At 43.1% G+C, this 20134-nt stretch overlaps 1 protein-coding gene across 16 annotated transcripts in view; it reads right to left on the minus strand.

Moving 5' to 3' along the window:
• The window catches only part of ADTRP (androgen dependent TFPI regulating protein), a 92730-nt gene that overhangs the window by 64513 nt on the left and 8083 nt on the right, over positions 1-20134 (minus strand). For 10 of the 16 annotated variants that reach the window (XM_059940648.1, XM_059940651.1, XM_059940649.1 and 7 more), the window contains 3 exons: positions 18997-19092; positions 13953-14085; positions 9017-9349 (listed from right to left, as the gene is read on the minus strand). In XM_059940648.1, the coding sequence (XP_059796631.1) occupies positions 9017-9316 (300 nt within the window). In that variant the 5' untranslated portion in view covers positions 9317-9349; positions 13953-14085; positions 18997-19092. Of the gene's footprint in view, positions 1-9016; positions 9350-9993; positions 10158-13952; positions 14086-18750; positions 19093-20134 lie in introns of those variants that run through there. The other 6 variants (XM_059940660.1, XM_059940658.1, XM_059940657.1 and 3 more) reach the window with 3 other exon arrangements.

Here is a 20134-nt window from a genome sequence, read left to right on the forward strand (position 1 = left end):
TTTGGTAATAGCTGACTTTTATTGATTTCTTGTTATGTGCTGGGCACTGATCTAAGCTTTTAATTTCTTATAACAACCTTATGAGGTAAGTCCTATTATTCCTTCCCCACTTCCCATTTTACAGATGAGGAAACTGAGGCACAGAGAGATAAACAAACTTGTCTAAAGTCTGATGGTTGATAAATATCAAGGCCAGGATTTGAAACCCAAAGTCTGCTTCTTGAGCCAGACTTTAAAAAAACCACACACACCATGTGATGTGTCAGGTTTCTAAGAATAAGGATAAAGCACTGTGGGAGTTCAGAAAAAGAGACCGTTATCTCCAGGTGGGAGAATTAAAAATGACTTCAGGGCTTCCCTGGTGGCGCAGTGGTTGAGAATCTGCCTGCTAATGCGGGGGACACGGGTTCGAGCCCTGGTCTGGGAGGATCCCACATGCCGCGGAGCGGCTGGGCCCGTGAGCCACGGCTACTGAGCCTGCGCGTCTGGAGCCTGTGCCCCGCAACGGGAGGGGCCGCGATAGTGAAAGGCCCGCGCACCGCGATGAAGAGCGGTCCCTGCACCGCGATGAAGAGTGGCCCCCACTGCCGCAACTGGAGAAAGCCCTCGCACGAACCGAAGACCCAGCACAGCCAAAAATAAATAAATAAATAAAAATAAAAGTAGCTATAAAAATGACTTCAAAAAATACCGATGCCTGATTCTCACCCCCAAAGATTCTAATTTAATTTAATGAGTCTGAGGGTGCAGCCTAGGCTTCAGGATCTTAAGACATTCTCCCAGGTGATTGTAATCAGGGCAGCCAAGGTTGAGAACCACTTGCCTAGAGGAGCTTCCATTTGGAAATGCAGACCTGGTAGTCTCCAGGGAGGCGGGGCTGCGGAGATGAGCCCGCATGGTGGGATGAGGGTTCTAAAGAGAGGACGAAGGGAAGAGGAGAGAGAAGTGGGAAGCAAATGCTGAGGAAATGCCCTCCTCTAAGGGACAGAAGGGCTAAGGGGGAAGCAAAGTAGCAAAGAATGATCAGATGGTAGAAAATCAGGAATGTGCAAGAACCCCATGGCCCTGAGGGAGGAGGAAGCTTCAAGCCAGAAGGGGCCATTCCAGGGAGGGTGGGCTACAGTTTTAAATGCCATGAAGAGACTGCCACCCCAATACGCATCATTTACTTTTGCCGTTCAGCCCTGAGCGCTGCAGAATTGGAGTGCAGCCTCTGCACTGGGTGCAAGGAGAAGTCTCCTTCTCTCCCCTTCTTCCCCAGCAGCTCTCAGCTCACCCCTGAGGCCACAGCAGGCAGCTGCTGGAGTTAGGAAAGGCAGACGAGGGGCCTGGGCCCCGGTGAGGAGGCCTGCACCGGTCTATCAACACGGCAATTAATCCACACAGCAATTAATCTCGCACTGAGCGCTGAGCGCCTGCCAGGTTTTCCCTCCTTGGGGAGAGGCCGCCTCCACCCAGCATGTGAAGTCCATGTGACCACTTTCCTTAGCGAGAGCTTCCTAGCATCAGCATGAGTCAAGCTCGTCCTGACTTTCTCTTGCCTTTCCCAGTCGCAGAATGTGGAAATTGGACTGGGGAGAGAACACATTACTCAGAGCCTCCGTGGCTTCTCCTTCACCGATAAAAATTTGCTCCACACCACAAACTTGCCAATCACTTCTCCCCCTCTACCCTCAGCTCACACGTTATTTCCCAGGCATATGTCACTTTGGAGAGATGCCAGCTGTGTGCATGAGGCAGCCTTGTCTGCACTGATCTTAATCCACGTTGACGTGCCATCATCTGTATCAACAAGGAATATTTATGAGCCCCTACATAGGAGCCCAGGGGGGAGGCGCTAGGGTGTTGCCAAAAGAAATAAATAGGCAAGAACTAGGGCACAGAGGAACCACACAGCAGAGCTGGAGAGCAAGGAGAGGGAGGTGGCATCGGCTTACTCAATGGGGAGGCTTCCTGGAGGGCCTCAAGGACAGGTTTGCATCAGCTCACAAAACCAGACGCTGGTCTGCTCATTCTGTAAGGACAGTACACTGGAACGTTTGTAAGACATTCGCAGAAAGAATAGTCGAGGGGGAAAATGGCAGCTGTTAGGGACTGAATTGTATCCCCCCAAAATTCATATTTGAAGTTATAACCCTCAGTACCTCAGGAAGTGGCTGTATTTGGAGACAGGATCTTTAAAGAGGTGATTAAGTTAAAACGAGGACAGTAGGGTGGGCCCTAATCCAGTAGGACTGGTGTCCTTATAAGAAGAGGAGATCAGGACCCAGACCCACACAGAGGGTAGACCACGTGAAGACACAGGGAGAAGGCAGCCATCCACAAGCCAAGGAGAGAGCCTTGTAGAAACCAACCCTGCTAACAACACCTTGATCTTGGACTGCTGGCCTCTAGAACTCTGAGGAAGTTTCTGTTGTGTAAGCTCCCCAGTCTGTGGTAGGTTTTTATGGCAGCCCCAGCAAACTAATACAGTAGCATTCAAAGAAGATAGCAACAACTGGCCTTCTTTTACGACTCTTACAGCAAAATTACTGTTGTTTACATTTCTCAACTGTTTGGGCTGCTCAGAAAAGCAGAGTTAATGGTATCTTCTTGGTCAGGGTTTACTTCAGAGCTGCTGCTGTCTGATTTATCTTTTTTCTACCAGTTCTTCCCTAATTCCGTTTGTTCTTTTGTGCCTTCTTCTGAAATACTGCTGATCTAAGTTTGTTAGCTGTCTTCCATTTTTGTTGCTAGCTGACAAACTTACCACCTGGGAGAGCTTAATTTACATTTTTTTTATAACTAGTGCAATTTGAGAAACCATAGCTAAAGGATGTTTCGTTTTTACATTCACGTGTCTTCACAAAATTCACAAAAATCTTGAAAACACAGAAGCTTAACCTTTCTAAGTCGTCAAGTTTATTTTCCTTGCTTTAAGCCAGAACCCTCTTAAGCTATCCCAGGAGATGAGAATTTCTTCATTTAAAAATAATTCCAGAGAGGGAGATTCCACAAGTTTCCTGAGCAAGACATTACAACTCTGATTGAATGAGTCAAGTAATCCAACGCCCAGCTCAGCTCTCTGTGCCTGACTCAGACAGGCCGGGACTTTCTCAGGTCTCGCCTTCAAAATGATGCAACACTTGCAGTGGAGATTAATTCAGAATAAAACAGCACATGGGGACTCATTGTGATGGGCATTTTGTATAACTGTGGTGGTAAGGGTGGTGGCACTTGGGACAGGTAGAGGAAGTCTTTGTCAAATATGTCTGTATTATGTGTAATATTCTATTTCAGACATTATTCATGTGCATTGAGCTTATGAAACAGATGAAAGAATGAGATAAAGAACATGGGAGAAGAAATGATATGAAGAACACAAGAAAAAAAAGAGAAGGAACTAAGAACACTGAGGGACAGGTTGGAAGGAAGATTTGTGAGAATGCTTGGCCAGTGCTGTGTAGCTGGTAACAGCTGGCTTCACTGTAGCAGTGGGGTGGCCGTGGGGTAGGCTGTCTTACAGGTGGGATGGGGTTCTCTAGAAAGTGGCTCTTACCAGTTAAGAGTTACGTTCTGATCATTTATTCATGCAGCCAACATTCACAGAATGTCTCTTAGGTGTCAGAAAGCAGGCATAATACAGACCAGGGCAGGTTCTATGTGACTATGTCTTCATTAGGAAGAAGAAGAGGCAGCAGAAGAGGAGGACCCTATTCGGTACATTTCCCATTTTACGTTTTGTAGGCCAGGTTCCTTGGGAAACAGAATCTGAGATGCTGAGATCTGCCTGGAGAGTGTTCATGGAGGAGTGCTCTCAGAGCATCCGTGAGCGGGAGGGAGGGAGGGAGGGAGAAGGACTGAGCAGGAGGCAAACCGGAAGGGCAGTACAGTTGCACGGAAGCAGCTAATCCCTGAAGGAGCGCTGGCATTGAGCCGTCCCTTCAGAGTTGTCCTGGAGCCCAGCCTTTGTAGCCCAGCTCCGCCAGGCTTTGCACGCAGCACCCTCAGGGAGGCCTTAAGCCTTGGTCCAGGTAGCTCCCTTCTGCTGAGGACAGCTGTGGGATGAGAGCTCCGCTGTGAGTCATCAGCAGCCGACACCCCTTCCCCCAGGAGCTGGGGAATGAGTACCTTGACGCCGAGGAGGTAGGGGAATCTGTGTGCCACCCCACAGATCCACTACGTATGAGGCACAGAGAAGTTAGGTAACTCACGCAAGAGCACACAGCAAGTGAGCGGCACCCAGGCCGTCTGGCTCCAGAAGCTAGGCCTTCAGTCACTAATCTTTATACCGTGCGCAAAGAACCTACCAAAATGCTGTCGTGGTTACTCAGTAAACCACAGCTGTTTTATTTTGGGTGCTGGTGGTGACTCTTCCCTTCTCTCAGCCCTCACTCTTTCAACTATCTGAGAGGTAAAAACAGTGATCTTAAGCATTTTTGTGGAATAGACAGTTAAGTGTATTTCTGACTCTGTTGAGCTTAAGAGTTCCACAGATGAACATATTAACCCGATGATGGAAATTAAATGTTGGCCCCAAGTATCGCAGTGGGTTCTATATACTACAAATGGATCCCTGTCTTCTCACTGTTCATGGGCTACCTTGGAGTTTGGACGAGGGAACGTCCCCAAGGATCTCTCAAGGATCTCTCTTCCCCTGGCCTTGCTTTGACCTATGTAATGAAGTGGCTGTTGTCATCCTGAGAGCTTGACGATAATGAGGTCACAGCTGCCTGCGGCTTGGGCAACTTTATATGAAGAGGGGAGGGAAATGTCGTGCCTCTGTTGGTGAAGTTGGGGGAGGGAAACAGGGAGGGGCCCGCCCAGAATCTCCCCTGGAGGTCCCCGTTATGAGGCACCAACCTCTAACCATGTTTCAGAAGGAAGTTTTTTTTTTTTTTTAATTTTTTATTTTTTTTTTAAGATTTTTTTTTTTTTGATGTGGACCATTTTAAAATTTATTTATTTATTTATTTATGGCTGTGTTGGGTCTTCGTTTCTGTGTGAGGGCTTTCTCTAGTTGTGGCAAGCAGGGGCCACTCTTCATCACGGTGCACGGGCCTCTCACTATCGCGGCCTCTCTTGTTGCGGAGCACAGGCTCCAGACGCGTAGGCTCAGCAATTGTGGCTCACGGGCCCAGTTGCTCCGCGGCATGTGGGATCCTCCCAGACCAGGGCTCGAACCCATGTCCCCTGCATTGGCAGGCAGATTCTCAACCACTGCGCCACCAGGGAAGCCCGGAAGTTTATTTTTAAAAAGAGGAAAACCCAGCAAACTCTATGAATTCTGCAAGCCGATTTCAATTGTAGCTGAAAATCCCCTTTATCCCCTCTCCGCAGCTTGAATTCCCTGGGGTCAGGGACAGTCCCTGGGTGGAAGTGGAGTGGATGGAGAGGAGGGAACACAACATTGTGGAAGACCCAGGCCCTGGAAGCCTGAGCCAACATGAGCACCCGGAGGATGTCCACAGCACTGCCTTGTCTCCATGCCCAGCTCCTGGGGGCTGCCCCATTCAGCAGGATTCACTGCCCTCTGCCTGAGCTTGCAGACTCTACCTCTAGGGCTTCCCCAGTGCCTGAGGGCATCCACCTAGGCAACTATTATATAGGGAAAGCATTGACTCCACAGTGGTCCTCCTCTAGCTGGGAAGCTGAAGTATGAAGCCTGTGGAGGGAAGTACTTGAGCAGTGAGGCAGTTGGGTGACCCTTGCCTGAATCCATGACCCACCACCCATGGTGCTCAGTGAGGGGACTGATGTCCCAAAAAATTACCCTCCCCTCTGCACCATCCCTTCTGTACTCAAAGATGAGATGGCCTGAAGCTCACCAGCACTCTCCTATCTCCTCATTCCATTGTCCACTGCTTACACCATTCTGAGTGCTTCCCTCATGTCCTTTGTCCCTTACAGTCACTCTGTGGTTATGCACTATTTGACAGATTTGGAAATAGAAGACAAATACCCAGACCAGGGTCAGTAGGAGGTGGAACTGAGGAACCATCCCAGAGAGCTCATGATCCTAGAGCTCATGCTTATAACCACTAAGCTGTACTGCCTTCCCTCCCAACAGGGAATTGGCTGCCTCTTCCCTGGGGTCAGTTTACTCCCTCATTAGACAGAGACTCACGTCTCTCCTCTTCTTCCTTTACTCTCCTTAGGCACTAGGCAGGAATTGGTCACCATTCCTCAGTGGCACCCCCCCTAACTCACCTCATGCCCCAGGCGTCAATCCTTTGAAGCCCCTGGGGTAGCTTCAGGAGGAAATGGGGCCCACTTAGAATGCTGACTTGCATTAAGTTGGACTTTGTTCTTAGGGACCATGACGGATATTCAGCCAACTAGAAATGAAAGCTGTTTAAAGGGGCGGGGTGTAAATTTCCTGGAAAGCAGGTTGGGGTACTGACTTCAATATGTTTACATAAAATAAATTTAAGAGTGTTATAGCAAGTTATGAGGCCTCTGTGACTTTATAAACGCAACCATTAACTAATTATTCGTTAGTTAACACTAATTAATCATTAGGAAACACAACCATTAATCAGCCCACAAGACCTCAAGAGCTAGAAATTTTAAGGCGCAGTATTTCACGTGATGTCACATATTTGAAGTCTGACCTTAAATTGATCCTCTAAAACACATTCAACCCATCTTCACCAGTTGGAAAACGTTGCATTAAGTCACAATTTCAGGATGACACCTAACAGCAGAAAGGAAACAGCCATAGGGAAGCCCCTCTCTGCCCATTTCAAGGACCAGAAGATGTCAGAAGAGACTATACTGCTCAGGAATACGGAAGAGTCTGAGGTCAAGTCCAGTCAACATACCAAGTCAGCCAGCTTTTATTATGGGGATAATCTGTGCCAGCCACTGTAGCAAATACAGTGTAGAATCAGAGAACGTTAGGGCTGGCACAGACTTAGGAGACAAAACTCCTGTTTTGGAGCCACTTACAATTTGATTGAAATGTTGAGAATCACATGTGGGTGGAAATGAGAAAACAATACTATACATAAATAAGCGGAGACTGAGAGAAGCTGTAAAAATTCAAGGAAAGGAAAAAACGAATTTGGGCTAGAGTTGGTCAGCAGAGATTTTAAGGAGAATATGGGATTTCAGGTGGTCTGTGAAAGCAGCAATGTGGTGTAGAAGCAGGTAGGCCTTTCATTCAAGGATAGTGTGAATATGGGTAGAACAGTGACAGCAAAACCCTAGGGACCGACACTGGAGAAGACACAGGCCTTCCTGGAGAATAGACCAACCTTCCTAGGGAGGCGAGCGCCCGACGGCTAAGTAGGCAGGTGAGCTCTTAAATCAGGAGTTTGGATTGGTCCTGTAAGGTAGGAGGGAGCCCCTGTGGTTTCTTGAGTAGCTGACCACACTTCTCACGCAGGCTTATGATGTTTGAAGCAAAACCAAACCAAAAACAGTTCTTTGGGAAGATTAATCTGAAATCTGAGCGATGGATGGACTGATAATGGGAGGACAGTGAGGAGGTGATCTGGTCATCTAGGTACCAGTTAATAAACACCTCCAGTGAGAGGGGCAGTAAGACTGGGGAAGAAGGGATGAACCTAGCAAGAGGGAAGACATAGGATTTGGTGGCTGATTAGTCAGGGAATTAACACTAGGAAATAGGTGTCTTGGACAGATGAGTGTCTTTTTCCATTCTTGGAAATATGATGACTCTGGGACATGTAACCGAGCTATAATTAAGAAGCCAGGGAGTGGGTTTTGGGAATAGGTGATGAATCTGCTATTAGCCATGCTTAGTGTGAGGGAGGACAACCATACTAGAATTTGGATTTGATTAGACCATCAATCCTGGCTGACACTGCTCTCTTTACCTTGACTATTCTTAATGTGAAGCTAATAGATACATAAAGCTGAGACTTTTACTGTATTATTCTAATTCCACAAAATCATTTTTTGTTATTGTTTTCTATTTACTTGTTTTCTCATAAAATTCTATGATTGAAACAAGCCATCACCTTGATATTTTTCAAGCACAGTAGAACTGTACTCAGGGCTCAAATCTCAAAATCAAAAGCCAGCAAATTACCAGAGAGGAGGAAGCTGAACTTCCAGGCTTCTTTGATTTGAACCTTCTGAATTTCCTCTCCTTAGCATTACAGAGAGTCATCTTTTTTTTCTTTTCTTTTTTCTTTTTACCATGCATTACCTCTGCCTAGGATTATGATGCCAAAGAACTGGAATATTTTGTCTAGTTTCTGAATTCAGATGTTTATATGGTACCCTACATTTAGGTTAAAAATCTCAAAACTTTAATTAGCATCCCCAAAGGCTGCAGCATTTTTAGCTTTTAACTCTAAAAATAATTTTACATATTTCAAAAACATTTTTTAAAAACCTATTTTTCTCCCATTCATTCACACTTCATCACTTCATTCATCAGATTGTGGTCAGCTGGGCTAGGGAGACAAGAAAGGATCAAGTGATGTGATTGGTTTGTAAATAGTTGAAAATGTGTATTTGCCATTTGGTTGGGTGATTTGTCCTTTAAGATGGAGCCTGAGCCTATAAAAAATTGAAGTGGGATCCGAACATGGCAAAATGTATTTGCTTTTCTTAGATAAATCTGTTAGTCTGTGTGTGCTGTAAAATGGCATTATTCCTCCACTGGAAATTGCACTTCCCACGTAGCATACACCACTCTGCCTTCCCTCACAGACTTCCCCCAAGCAAAGTTCAGAATCCCTCCTGCATATATAGTCAGTCCCATGGTGAAACCATTAGTTTAGCTCCCCATTTGGGCTCATCTGAGAAGAACTTCAAGACAAGATTCTTTTCAAAAGAGCATTTAACAATTAGCCAGCACAAAAGGTAGCTATGGATAACTCCCAAATGGGGTTTCTCAGAGCAAATTGTCAAGTAAGAGAGAATGCCAAAACTCACAAACAGTGAAGAAGAAAGACAAATATTGGAATTTTGTACTTGATAAAATCAAAAGGTGTTATGTATAGAGGCACTGATATTACAGACAAATAGCTTGCTTCCTGATACAGCCGAATGGACTTACCAGATTAAGGAATGTTAAGTACTTCCATTGTCCACCACTTAGAAAGACTTTGGATTTCCGCCGATCCTCTCCTTGTTGTGAGATATAAAAATTGAGGAAAATATACCAGCTCAAAACAAAAAAGTGGTATATGCACGTAGAAGTCCTCGTCATGGTTAGCTCTGACCAGGGAACTGTAACCGTCTCAAAGCAGCTTCCCTCTGGCGTACTTGCGCAGGTCACGGCGCAAGTCCTGTGGCAGGCCAGGCCGGAGAAGGAGAACTGCGTAACACACCGCTCCGGGACTGAGAGTTCCAACATGGCTGAATTTCGCTTCTCTCATAGGCTCCTTTCCTGATAAACGTGGGAGACAGGATTATTGCTGATTTTCAGATGTCTTCATTTAGATACTAGCAGGTAATCCGCAAATTTGCATATGTTTCAGTATTTAGGCTTTGAAGAGGGCAGGGAGCAATGTAGAAGTGCACTTGGCACTGTTTGACTGGGTCGGGGCATGATTAAATGACCTTATCATTAAGTACCAGAGAACTCTAATGAAATACCTACCGTCATGGTCGTATTTTCTTTTCTTTGGGGCAGAATAAGGAAGTTGCCATAATATATCTTGAGAGAATGAGAAGCAGGTTGGCAGACCAGGAGGGAGAGATGGTGGGCGTGTTTATCGCATGGAGGGAAGTAAATATTTAGAAAGGGGAAGGGTGTTGTAATCTTGCTCCTAAGGTCTCTGAGGCCCTATAAAATCTGAAACAACCTTTGATCCTCTAGGGAGCAGCCCCAGCGTTTTAGTTGGTTGTTCCCCCCCCACCCCCGCCCCCCCGCAGTTTTTTATCTGTATCCTAGAGAACCAAGAGTTACTGAGAGCTGCCCCAGACACTCCATTGAAACAGGCATTTCTGCTCCCTCGGAGGGAAGAAGCATAGCAAGAGGTCTGTGACCAAAGAATCAGGAGGAGGTGTGTGGTCACTACCCCAACATACCTGAGTTCAGACATTGCTGATTGAGAATGAGGGTCTCTGCATTGCCTTGGAGAAGACAAGAGTGTGCTTAGGCTGGGCAAAGTTTTCAGAACCGGGCCCTGCCTCGGGCTCGACAGAAGGGACCCGAGAGAGGGCTGGAAGTGTCATACCTTGTGACATCACCAGTTTGTTTCCCTGGGCAACTGACTCAGAGGGTTCTGAGCAAATCCCCAAGGGAAATGCCCCTGATGCAGTTATGTAAGTCTGTAGGTGGTGCTGTTCAGTGATTTAATCAGGGCTTACAAGTACTGGGAGAAAGAACTGCAGGCTATACATGGAGTACAAAACAAAAACAAACCTACCTCCTAAGAGTCATTGGATCCCAAACATCAGGAACTGTAAACGGGGGTAGAGCGGGCCTGAGCCGACAATATAGGGTCTGCATTGTAACCATTCCCAAAGGAGAGGATGGTCTGGGAAATGAGAGACGTAAAATGCCGTACACAACTCCATGGCCTAAGTTAAAATGGTAAATAACAATAGCGGCTAATACTTTTACAGTACTTACTATGAGGCAGGCATTGTTCCAAGTGCTTTGCGCATATTAACTCAGTGAACACTCTAAACACTACTATGAAGTAAGTACTATTGTAATCCCCATTTTCAGATGAGGAAATTGAAGCCCACGCTGGATGCATTCAGAAGCTAGTAAGAGGCAGGCAGAGCTGCAGGCTGCACTCTCACCAGTGTGCCTGACCACAAAGAAGCACACCCTCAGACGCCCTTTGCAGTATTTGTCCACTCCCTGCTGAGCCCCCTTTATTCCTCTACCTCTCCCATCAGAAAATTCTCTCAGGAAGGGATCAGATATGCTTTAAAACTTGGTGCACATATGAGGTACTGTGCTATGTCTCCCAGGGTGTTTTCATGGTAAGCATCATTATAGATTTAGGGATTTTTATCCCTTTATACACAATCTCAAGCATAGGTCTGCAGATGGGTAAAGAATTGAGGAAATATTGGGAAAGGAGAGGAGGCAAAGACCTAAATCTCCCTGGTGTTTCCCAGGGACCTGGTCCAGCTCTTTGTCCATCTCACACTACATACTCACCATAGTGATTTTGCTGACTCTCATGATTTCTACTACTGCTTTCTAGTTTATGACCAAAAGTTTTATACCTCTAATCCCTGCCCTCTCCCCATCCCCATCAAGCTTCAAACATATCTTTGACTGCTTGTTGGACATTTCCTCAATTAGTTAGATGCACCTCAAACTCAAGATGTTTAAAATGAATTCAGTACGTTGCCCCAAACCTGACTATTTACCTCTATTCTCTGTCTGTGAGTATGGCCCTGTCTTCTAACTGGGAGTCTTCCTTGTTTCCTCTCTCTCCTTTACTCTTCAAATCCAACTAACCACCAGATCCTGCCAAGTTCATCTCCCAAATCAAGCTCAAGTCAGTCCTCTTCTTTCCATTCCTTCTACAACTGACCTAGTTCAGTACTTTAGTAACTGTCTTCTAACTGGTTTTCCTAATTCTAGTCTTATCCCCCAACTCTGTTCTTCACAAGGTCAGGGAGTGATTCTACCTAAAATGCCAGTCTTACCACATCTCTCCCCCGCTTAAGTCCCTTTACTGCATCAGTATCATTAACAGAATAACATCCAAGTTCCATAACTTGATGAACTGGCCACTCTCAGCTAGCTTTGATACTCTTTCCTGCCTTACTCTTGTCTCATAGTTGATGTTCCTCCTACAGCACCAAATTGGCAGAGTTTTCCAATCACAACTGGCTATGTCATGTCCTAATGCCTTTACTCTTACTATTTCCTCTCCCTGATGGCCTCCTTGCAGCATGTCTTTGGTTATTTCATAACCATATTCAAAAATGCAGCTCAGCAGTTTCCTTCTCTAGAAACCCTTACTTGAACCTCTCCTCAACCAGGCCATATTAAATAGCCACTTCTAGTCTTCCTTAATACCCTGGGCGTCTCTGCAAATTGCATGATTATAGTGTTTTAGTCCGTTCAGGGTGCTATAACAAAAATACCATAGATTGAGTAGCTTGTAAACAACAGAAACTTATTTGTCACAGTTTTGGAGGCTGGGAAGTCCAGGATCAAGATGCTGGTAGATTCTGTCTGGTGAGAGCCTGCTTCCTAGACAGTCATCTTCTGGCTATGTCCTCACATGTGGGAAGGGGCCAGAGATCTCCCTGAAACCTTTTTTGTAATGACACTAATCCCATCACGAGTGCTCCAGCCTCATGACCTAATCACCTTCCCACCTCCTAATATCAATACTTTGGGGATTAAGATTTCAATTCATGAATTTTGGGGAAACACAGTCTGTAGCAATTAGGATTTTATCTTTTTTATATGCCATTATCTCCCATTATATCCCAACCACACAGAGATGGTGTGTTTGGATTCCTAGAGCTTAGCATATTGCTAGGCACACAGTACGAACTTAATAAATAATCTGTTGAATAAATGAATGTGTGCAAACCAGGTGTGGTTGTCTATTGAGCCTTACTATAAATAGCTGCCTCATTCATTAAAAACCTACGATGTTCAAAATGTTCAGCTGCTGGGTTCTGGGGAGGAGGTGGAATACTAAAATGAGTAAGACATAGGCTAATCCCCATAGGAACTCACAGTCAAGTGGCAGAGACAGATATGTAAACAAAAAATTACAGCACGATGTGATAAGTACTGTAATAGAGGCATGTATAACATACTAATGGAGCCTAAATTATCCTGCAAATTATTCTGTCATTCTAAATATGCAGAAGATGGAGTTAAAGATGAACGCATTGAGTAAATCATAGGAGACTCTAGGTGACATGTAGGAGAAGGTAAGAATTAATGTAATCTCACTGAGTAAAGTTGTGATAACCACCAGCACAGATAACAGTTTTGTCTGATGGAGATTGTAACCCATTCCTTCTTAGGCCAGTCACAGAATGATGAGGTACAAAGAGCAGGGGCTCAAGCCTGGGCTTGAGTCTGCTGCATGACCTTGACCTGGTCAGACATCGGCCTCATTGGGATGTTAGTTAGTTCCCTCAAGTGTGAATTGGGGCTCAGGGAATCTGGAATGGTGATTGTCTCACTTCCCAAAGCCAGGACATCTACTGGGCTAAAGGAGTAATTGATGTGGGCTAGCCTCTGAAGAGATTGGCGGGAAGTCCCAAGCCCACACAGATACACACCCACTCCAGCACATACCGTAGAGCCAGCCATAGTGGAAGGTGTTGGAAGACCCTTCGCAGTGATGACTGCAGGTAGCACAGTGGAGAGAAGGAATTAAGGATCGTGGAGCCCAGAATTCTTGAGGTTATGGTGTTCTCACCATATGGTGTTGAGGGAGTGTGGTTTCATTCTGGCACAAGGGAGAGACCCCTCCTGCTGATGGTGCTGAACAAACTAACTGGTAAATCCCAATCATTTTAAGCTTCAAGACAAGACCTGTTGGTGGGACTTACCTGTATTCCACTTACCCTCTTAACGTACAGAGAACCATGTTGAGATGGCTCCTTCCCTGTAAAGTTGATATATACCTCCCCAGCCCTTATAGGCTCCCTTAGCTTCACCCACCCTTCGGTAAATAGTCCCATTATTAAATTCCCAGCTGGGTGGGGCTACCTTTTTCTGCTGGAACTCTAACTGATGGAGCCAATCAGACTGTGTGCTCCTCCAGGAGTATCTTATACAATTCTGGGCCCTCAGCACCGTTTATGGTAGCAGGTAAAGTCTAGATGCTAATGAAGATCTGTTTGCATGGATCAATTCTGGTATCGTGGTATTCTTAACATCTACTTGGGGCCGGGGGAGGTTCTCTAACCCTTGGGTTTCCTGATTGTTACCACTCTCATAACCCAGTGCTGTTTGTATTTCCCTAGAAGGCCTGCTGCCTCTGAGCCAATATCACCCCCACTGTCTTCTAAAGGCCCTCTCCCCAGTAAAAGGTACCTACCTTTTATTCTGGAAATAGTTAAATGTGTGAGATGCCCAGTTGAAGTCAAGGTTCAGGGAGACTAGGATCTTCCTTCCAGTGGACTTTGCATCCCTAGGATCCCTTGTCCATTTGCTGTACATGTGGCTGAAAACTGAGTTAGAATGAAGCGTTTCACCCATTGGGTTATTTATACCACATCTAACAGCACTTGATTTTCCCAGAGGTCACTGTGACTGCCCTGCTTTTTAAAAACTAGAACATTTATTAAAGGCTCCCATCTGAAGTCTGTTTGGTGAGACCATGTGTGGGTTTCCAGCCACCAAACCAAGCCAGCTCTGAAAGGCATTGGAACCTGTTTTTTTCAGTCTATGAAAACTTCCCTGGCCCATCACTTTGCCTGTTGCATTGGGAAACCTGATTCAGATCTGCCTTACTCTTTGATCTCCGGTTCTGCTTTTGCAGTGGAATGCAATGTCTGTGTTAATCTTCTCAGACTCACTCAGAGCAGCAGAGTTCTCTGTTGGTAGTTTTGATGGTGCATTTTCAGTTGGGAGGCCAAAGAACTCTTCCTGTTTACAAGCATGAAATTGACTCACATTGTCTTAAAAGTTTAGAGCAGGAGAGAACAGTTTGAGGTCAGTTAATTCAACCTCTTCATCTTTCAGATGAGAAAATTAAAGCTCAGAGAGGTTAAAGGACTTGCCCCAAATCACACAGCTGTTAATGGGGGAGGAATGACCAGAACACAAGTGTCTTAACAGTCAGGCCAGTGAGCTTTCACTGTTTCTTGAATTGCTTTGTTTTGTACCCAAGCTCTGAAATTTTCAGGTGAATTTCTCTTGCTTGAATTAGTTTGTGTGTCACTTGATTATGTGAGGTCTGATGAAGTTATTAAAGAGAAACTGTCTACCTAGAAATGACTTTTTTAGATGCCATGTCAGATTTCATGTTTTGCAAAATTGTGTTAATGAGAAATACATGAGTTTTCTCATGAAAGTACTCAGATATTTCAGATAGATTTTTATATGCTGAACTAATCAACAAAGTTAAAAAACACATTCAGTGCTGACCAATCAGCAATTCCAGTTTCAATCATTTAAAACTCTCATGTAAATGCCTGTTTTCTTGGGAAGTTCACCACAAGAAGATCAGCAGTTAAGCTCTGGTTATCTTGTTTCAGTAGTCTATATAGTACCATGTGTGAATCATGTATATTCATATACCTAAACTGCACTTTGCTGATTTTCTATCTAATAATTATGTCATTTGCTGAAAGAGCAGTATTGAAGTCCCTAACAATAATTATGGATTAGTCTATTTCTCCTTTCAGTTCTATCAGTTTTTGCTTTATGTGTTTGAGACTCTATTATTTGGTACATGTATCTTTCGGATCGCTATGTCTTCCTGGTGATTAATCCTTTTCACATTATGTAATGTCTCTCGTTGTCTCTAGTAAGTTTCTTTGCTCAGATAAAGTCTGCCTTAACTGATAGTAATATTATTATTTCTTCTTTTTTAAATTAATGCTTACATGGTACATATTTTCAATCTTTTTACTGTCAATCTACCTATTTTGTTGAAATTAAAGCAAGTTTCTTGTAAACAGCATAGATGAGTTGTGAGGTTTTTCTTAACCCACTGTGCCAATCTCTGCCTTTTAATAGTTGTGTTTAGACACTTACATTTAAGGTAGTTGTTGGTATGTTAGGACTTCAGTCTTCCATTTAGTTATTTTCTTTCTCCTTGTTTCCTCTGTTTTTTTTTTTTTTACACCTCTGTTCCTCCTTTCTTGCCTCCCATGTATTAATTAAACACTTAGGATTCCATCTTGATTTAATTATAGTATTTTTGAGTGTATCTCTTTGTATAGTTTTCTTAACAATTGCTCTGGGTATGACAATATACATATGTGACTTATTACAGCCTACTTGCATTACAGTTTACCACTTGGACTCCTTACTTCCATTTTAGTCCCTTTACTTTTCCCATTTTTAAATATCATAGTCTTGGAAATCAGATAGTGTTGCAATTTTTGTTCTACTTATTAAATGATTTATAAAACTCATGAGAAGAGTTAGTGTATTGTATATACCATATTTCTGCTCTTTGCATTTGTTCTTTCATCCTTTCTGATGCTTCAAGTTTCATCCTTTTGTCATTGTCTTCCAGTTTGAATTAAGTCATCCTTCAGGATCCTTGGGGGATTGGTTCCAAGACCTCTTGCAGATACCAAAATCCAAAGATGCTCAAGTCCCTTATATAAAATGGTGTAGTATTTGCCTATAACCTAGGTACATCTTCCTGTATATTTTAAATCTCTAGATTACTTACAATACCTAAAACAATGTAAATGCTATGTACAGGCAGACCTCGGAGATACTGCAGGTTCAGTTTCAGGCCACCACAATAAAGCAAATATCATAATAAAGTGAGTCACTTGCAATTTTTTGGTTTTCCAGTGCATATAAAAGTTATATTTACACTATTCTATAGTTTATTTAGTGTGCAATAGCGTTATTTCTAAAAGAATTTACATAACTTAATTAAAAAATACTTTATTGCTAAAAAATGCTAACCATCATCTGAACCTTCAGTGAGTTGTAGAAACATCAAAGATAACTGATCACAGGACACCAAACAAATATAATAATGAAAAAGTTTGAAATATTGTGAGAATTATCAAAATATAACACAGAGACACAAAGTGAGCAAGGGCCGTTGGAAAAATGGCACTGACAGACTTGCTTGATGCAGGGTTGCCACAAACCTTCAATTTGTAAAAAAATGCAATATCTGCGAAGTGCAATGAAGCAAAGTGCAATAAAATGAGGTATGCCTGTGAATAATTGTAAATACAGTATAAATGTTATGTAAATAATTGCTGTGTGGCAAATTCAAGTTTTGCTTTTTGGAACTTTCTGGAATTTTTTCTTGGAATATCTTTGATCTGCAGTTGGTTGAATCTGTGGATGTGGAGATATGGAGGGCTGACTGTATTTCCTTTAGCCGTTTTTTAAAGGTAATTCTGCTAGTAACAAAATTCTTTAAGTTTTCCTTCATCTGAGAATGTCTTTATTTCCCTTTCATTCCTGAAGAATAGCTTTGTAAGATATAGAATTCACTGTTGACAGTTCTTTTCTTTCAGCACTTGAAAAATACTGTGCAACTTCCTTCTGGCCTCCATGGTTTCAGATAAGAAATATGCTTTTATTTGAATTTGTGCTCCCTTACGTTTAATGTGTCATTTCTCTCTGGTTGCTTTGAAGACTATCTTTAGTTTTCAGAAGTTTATTTATGATGTGTTGTGGCTTGAATTTCTTTGGGCTTATCATATTTGGAGATTGTGCAATTTCTTAAATCTATAGATTTACACCTTTCACCAAATTTGAGAGATTTTCAGCCATTTTTAAAAAATATTCTTTCAATCTAACTCTTTTTCTACTCCCCTTCTGGAACTCCGGTGGTATGAATTTTGGATCCTTAGTTGTTGTCTCACAGTTCCCGGAGGCTCTTCTAATTCAGTTTTTTTTTTTTTTTCAGTCTATTTTCTCTCTGGTTTTCAACGTGAGTAAATTGCTCCAGAAGTTCATTGATTCTATCCTCTGTTATCTCCACTCTGCTACTGAGCCCATTCAGTGAGGTTTTTTGTTTTTGTCTGTTTTTCTGTTACTGTTATCTTTCAGTTCTATATTCCAGTTGAGTTTTTTTACAACTTCTATTTCTTTGTGGATATTTTCTGTTTTTCATTTGTTTCAAGAGAATTTTTAATTGTTCATTAAAGCATTTTTATAATAACTGCTTTACAGTCTTTGTCAGATAATTCCAATATATGATTCATCTTTGTGTTGGTGGCAGTTGATTGTCCTTTTTTATTCAAGCTGTGCTTTTTCTGGTTCTTGGTATGGCTGGGATTTTCAGTTGTATCCTAGAGATTTTGATTATTATCTTAAGAGTCTCTGAGTCTTATTTAAATCTTTTAGCAATCAGTCACCCTGTTTAGGGTTAGCACACGGGTCCTGGCCTGACTTTTGTAGGCTATGGTTCCAATGACAATTTAATTTCCTGAGCCTTTGAGATGCTACTTTGATTTGCTTTGTTTATTTGGTATCACTGGGGGTCCCAGTATTACAACCAGAAATATCTATAGACGTTATCAAAAGTCCCTGGGGAGAAAATCACCCCCAAGTGAGGACCATTACTCTATAGAAATCAAAAGAGTTCAACACGCTCCATATAGAACAGGCCATGATCCTGTAGGGAGATGGGAATATGTTCTCCCCTAAAGCTTTATGGAAGCACTTTAGGATCCCAATCTGTGTTTACGTGCGCTGACTCCTTCGGCTTGGGATGAGGGAAGGCTTTATTTGCCTCTTACTACATTCCAAATTTGTACTCAGGGAGGATATTGATAATGGCTCCTATAATGGAACAGAATTTGATTTCCTGTATAACCCAGCTCAGAAGTTAATCTAGCCCTTGACAAACAAGTGGTCTTTATTAAGGAATTACAGCTATCAAGTTTCAAGGTGAAATCCTCTTAGCCTTACATATATAGCATGCATGTTTATATATTCTGCTTTAAGACATCTGCCAAAGATCGTTATCAAATACATCCTTTTTTTCATGTTAGTTGGTTTTCTTATTTCTGCATTGCTGAAATGACATCACATGACCTTTTGAAAGTTTTTGCTTTTCTGCCTGGAAACATAGGGCAGTGTTTCATAAAAGCAAGGAAAAGGTTGCTGTGCTTTTAAAAAAAAAAAATCCCCTTAACACAAAAAGTAAACCAAAAAATCCAAAAAACACACAAACTGCCAGATTGTTTATTGCAGAGTTGACTCATTTGGTCAAAAGGAGTTGTTTTGGCTAATCATTTACTTGACTGCCCTCTGAATAGAAATGCCATCCTCAACGTGTATGAAAATGAAATGAAACCTCACAGAACACTTGTTTACAAAATGGCTGAAGTTTAAGGTCAAATCTGTTAGCCTCCTTGGCATTTTCTTCCTGCCAAGCACATCTGAATCATTACATACTAATTATTCATCTAGAATTGCTTTACGTTATCTGGTTGGTTGAGGTGCAGTTTCCACCGTTCTCCTCCAGAAGGTTCATAGCATTTGGGGCTACTCAAAGTGATTCCAGTTTTTGTTGGTGCCTGAAATAAATCACATGCCAATACAGAATAAACTCAGCATCTCTCTTTTGCCTTCAACAACAATAGTTCTCTTTGAAACCTGGCCTCTCAGGATAAGAATGTTTCATAGATTGTGAGCTCCTGGAGACAGAAGCACAGCTGCTTCTCAGCTATTTAGAGGGAATGTCTCCTCCTGACCCTCTTCTCAAGTACCAACCCTTTGCATTCTTGTCTTCAAAGATGTCAGAACTTTTTCCATGATATTCTGCCTTTTCCCCTTCTCTGTCCCCCGTCCAAAATTCAGAGGGAGTAACGTTGAAATGATTTGGAAAAGGCCTACATAGGGAGTAGATGAAGCATAATCAGTTGTCTTCAAGATTGTCCTCAAACCATGAGGCCTCTTTGCCAATGAACTTACTTGAAGTGCTGAGGTGCTGACTTTTTTGTGTTCTTGGAAACAATGATTATTTCACTGCAGGCCTAATGACACCCTCCCCTACCGCTGTAATAAGATAGAACAGTTTTTACGAAGTTATTGGCTCTTTAGTGGTGTTAGTATGAGCATCCCTGGTTCCATAAATCTGGCTGTAGCTTTCAAAGTGAGCACTGGTTCAGGAGCTAAGAGAGAATACACTGGGCCTAGAAGCCACTGGGCAAAGTGCCACGTAGGAAAATCCAGTGCTCAGTCCTGGCACTGCCATTTTTCTACCATCAGTGACATCGTTATGGGGATACTAAGAGGGGATGACTAAGGAAATGTTTGCAAGATGCTGGATGATTTGAGTGGTCCTCAGGTTGCTTTCTGTTTGGTGAGGCTGCTGGTCTGCAGCTAAATGTTGGCTTCCAAAGAAGCATGGACTCCAAAGTGAAGTGAGGCAAAGCCTTGTCACTTAGTGGCCAAGACTGTGGGCTCCAAAGTCAGCATGCCCTGCTTCAAATCCTAGTTTCACTTCTTTCTACCTGTGTGACAGTGAGCAAGTTAATGAAACTCTGAGTCTCGGTTTCTTCAACTGTAAAATGGGGATAATAATAGTGCCCAACTCATAGTATGGCCATGCAAGTT

Source organism: Balaenoptera ricei, chromosome 11 (genome assembly GCF_028023285.1).
Source record: "Balaenoptera ricei isolate mBalRic1 chromosome 11, mBalRic1.hap2, whole genome shotgun sequence".
Classification (NCBI taxonomy): Eukaryota; Metazoa; Chordata; class Mammalia; order Artiodactyla; family Balaenopteridae; genus Balaenoptera; species Balaenoptera ricei.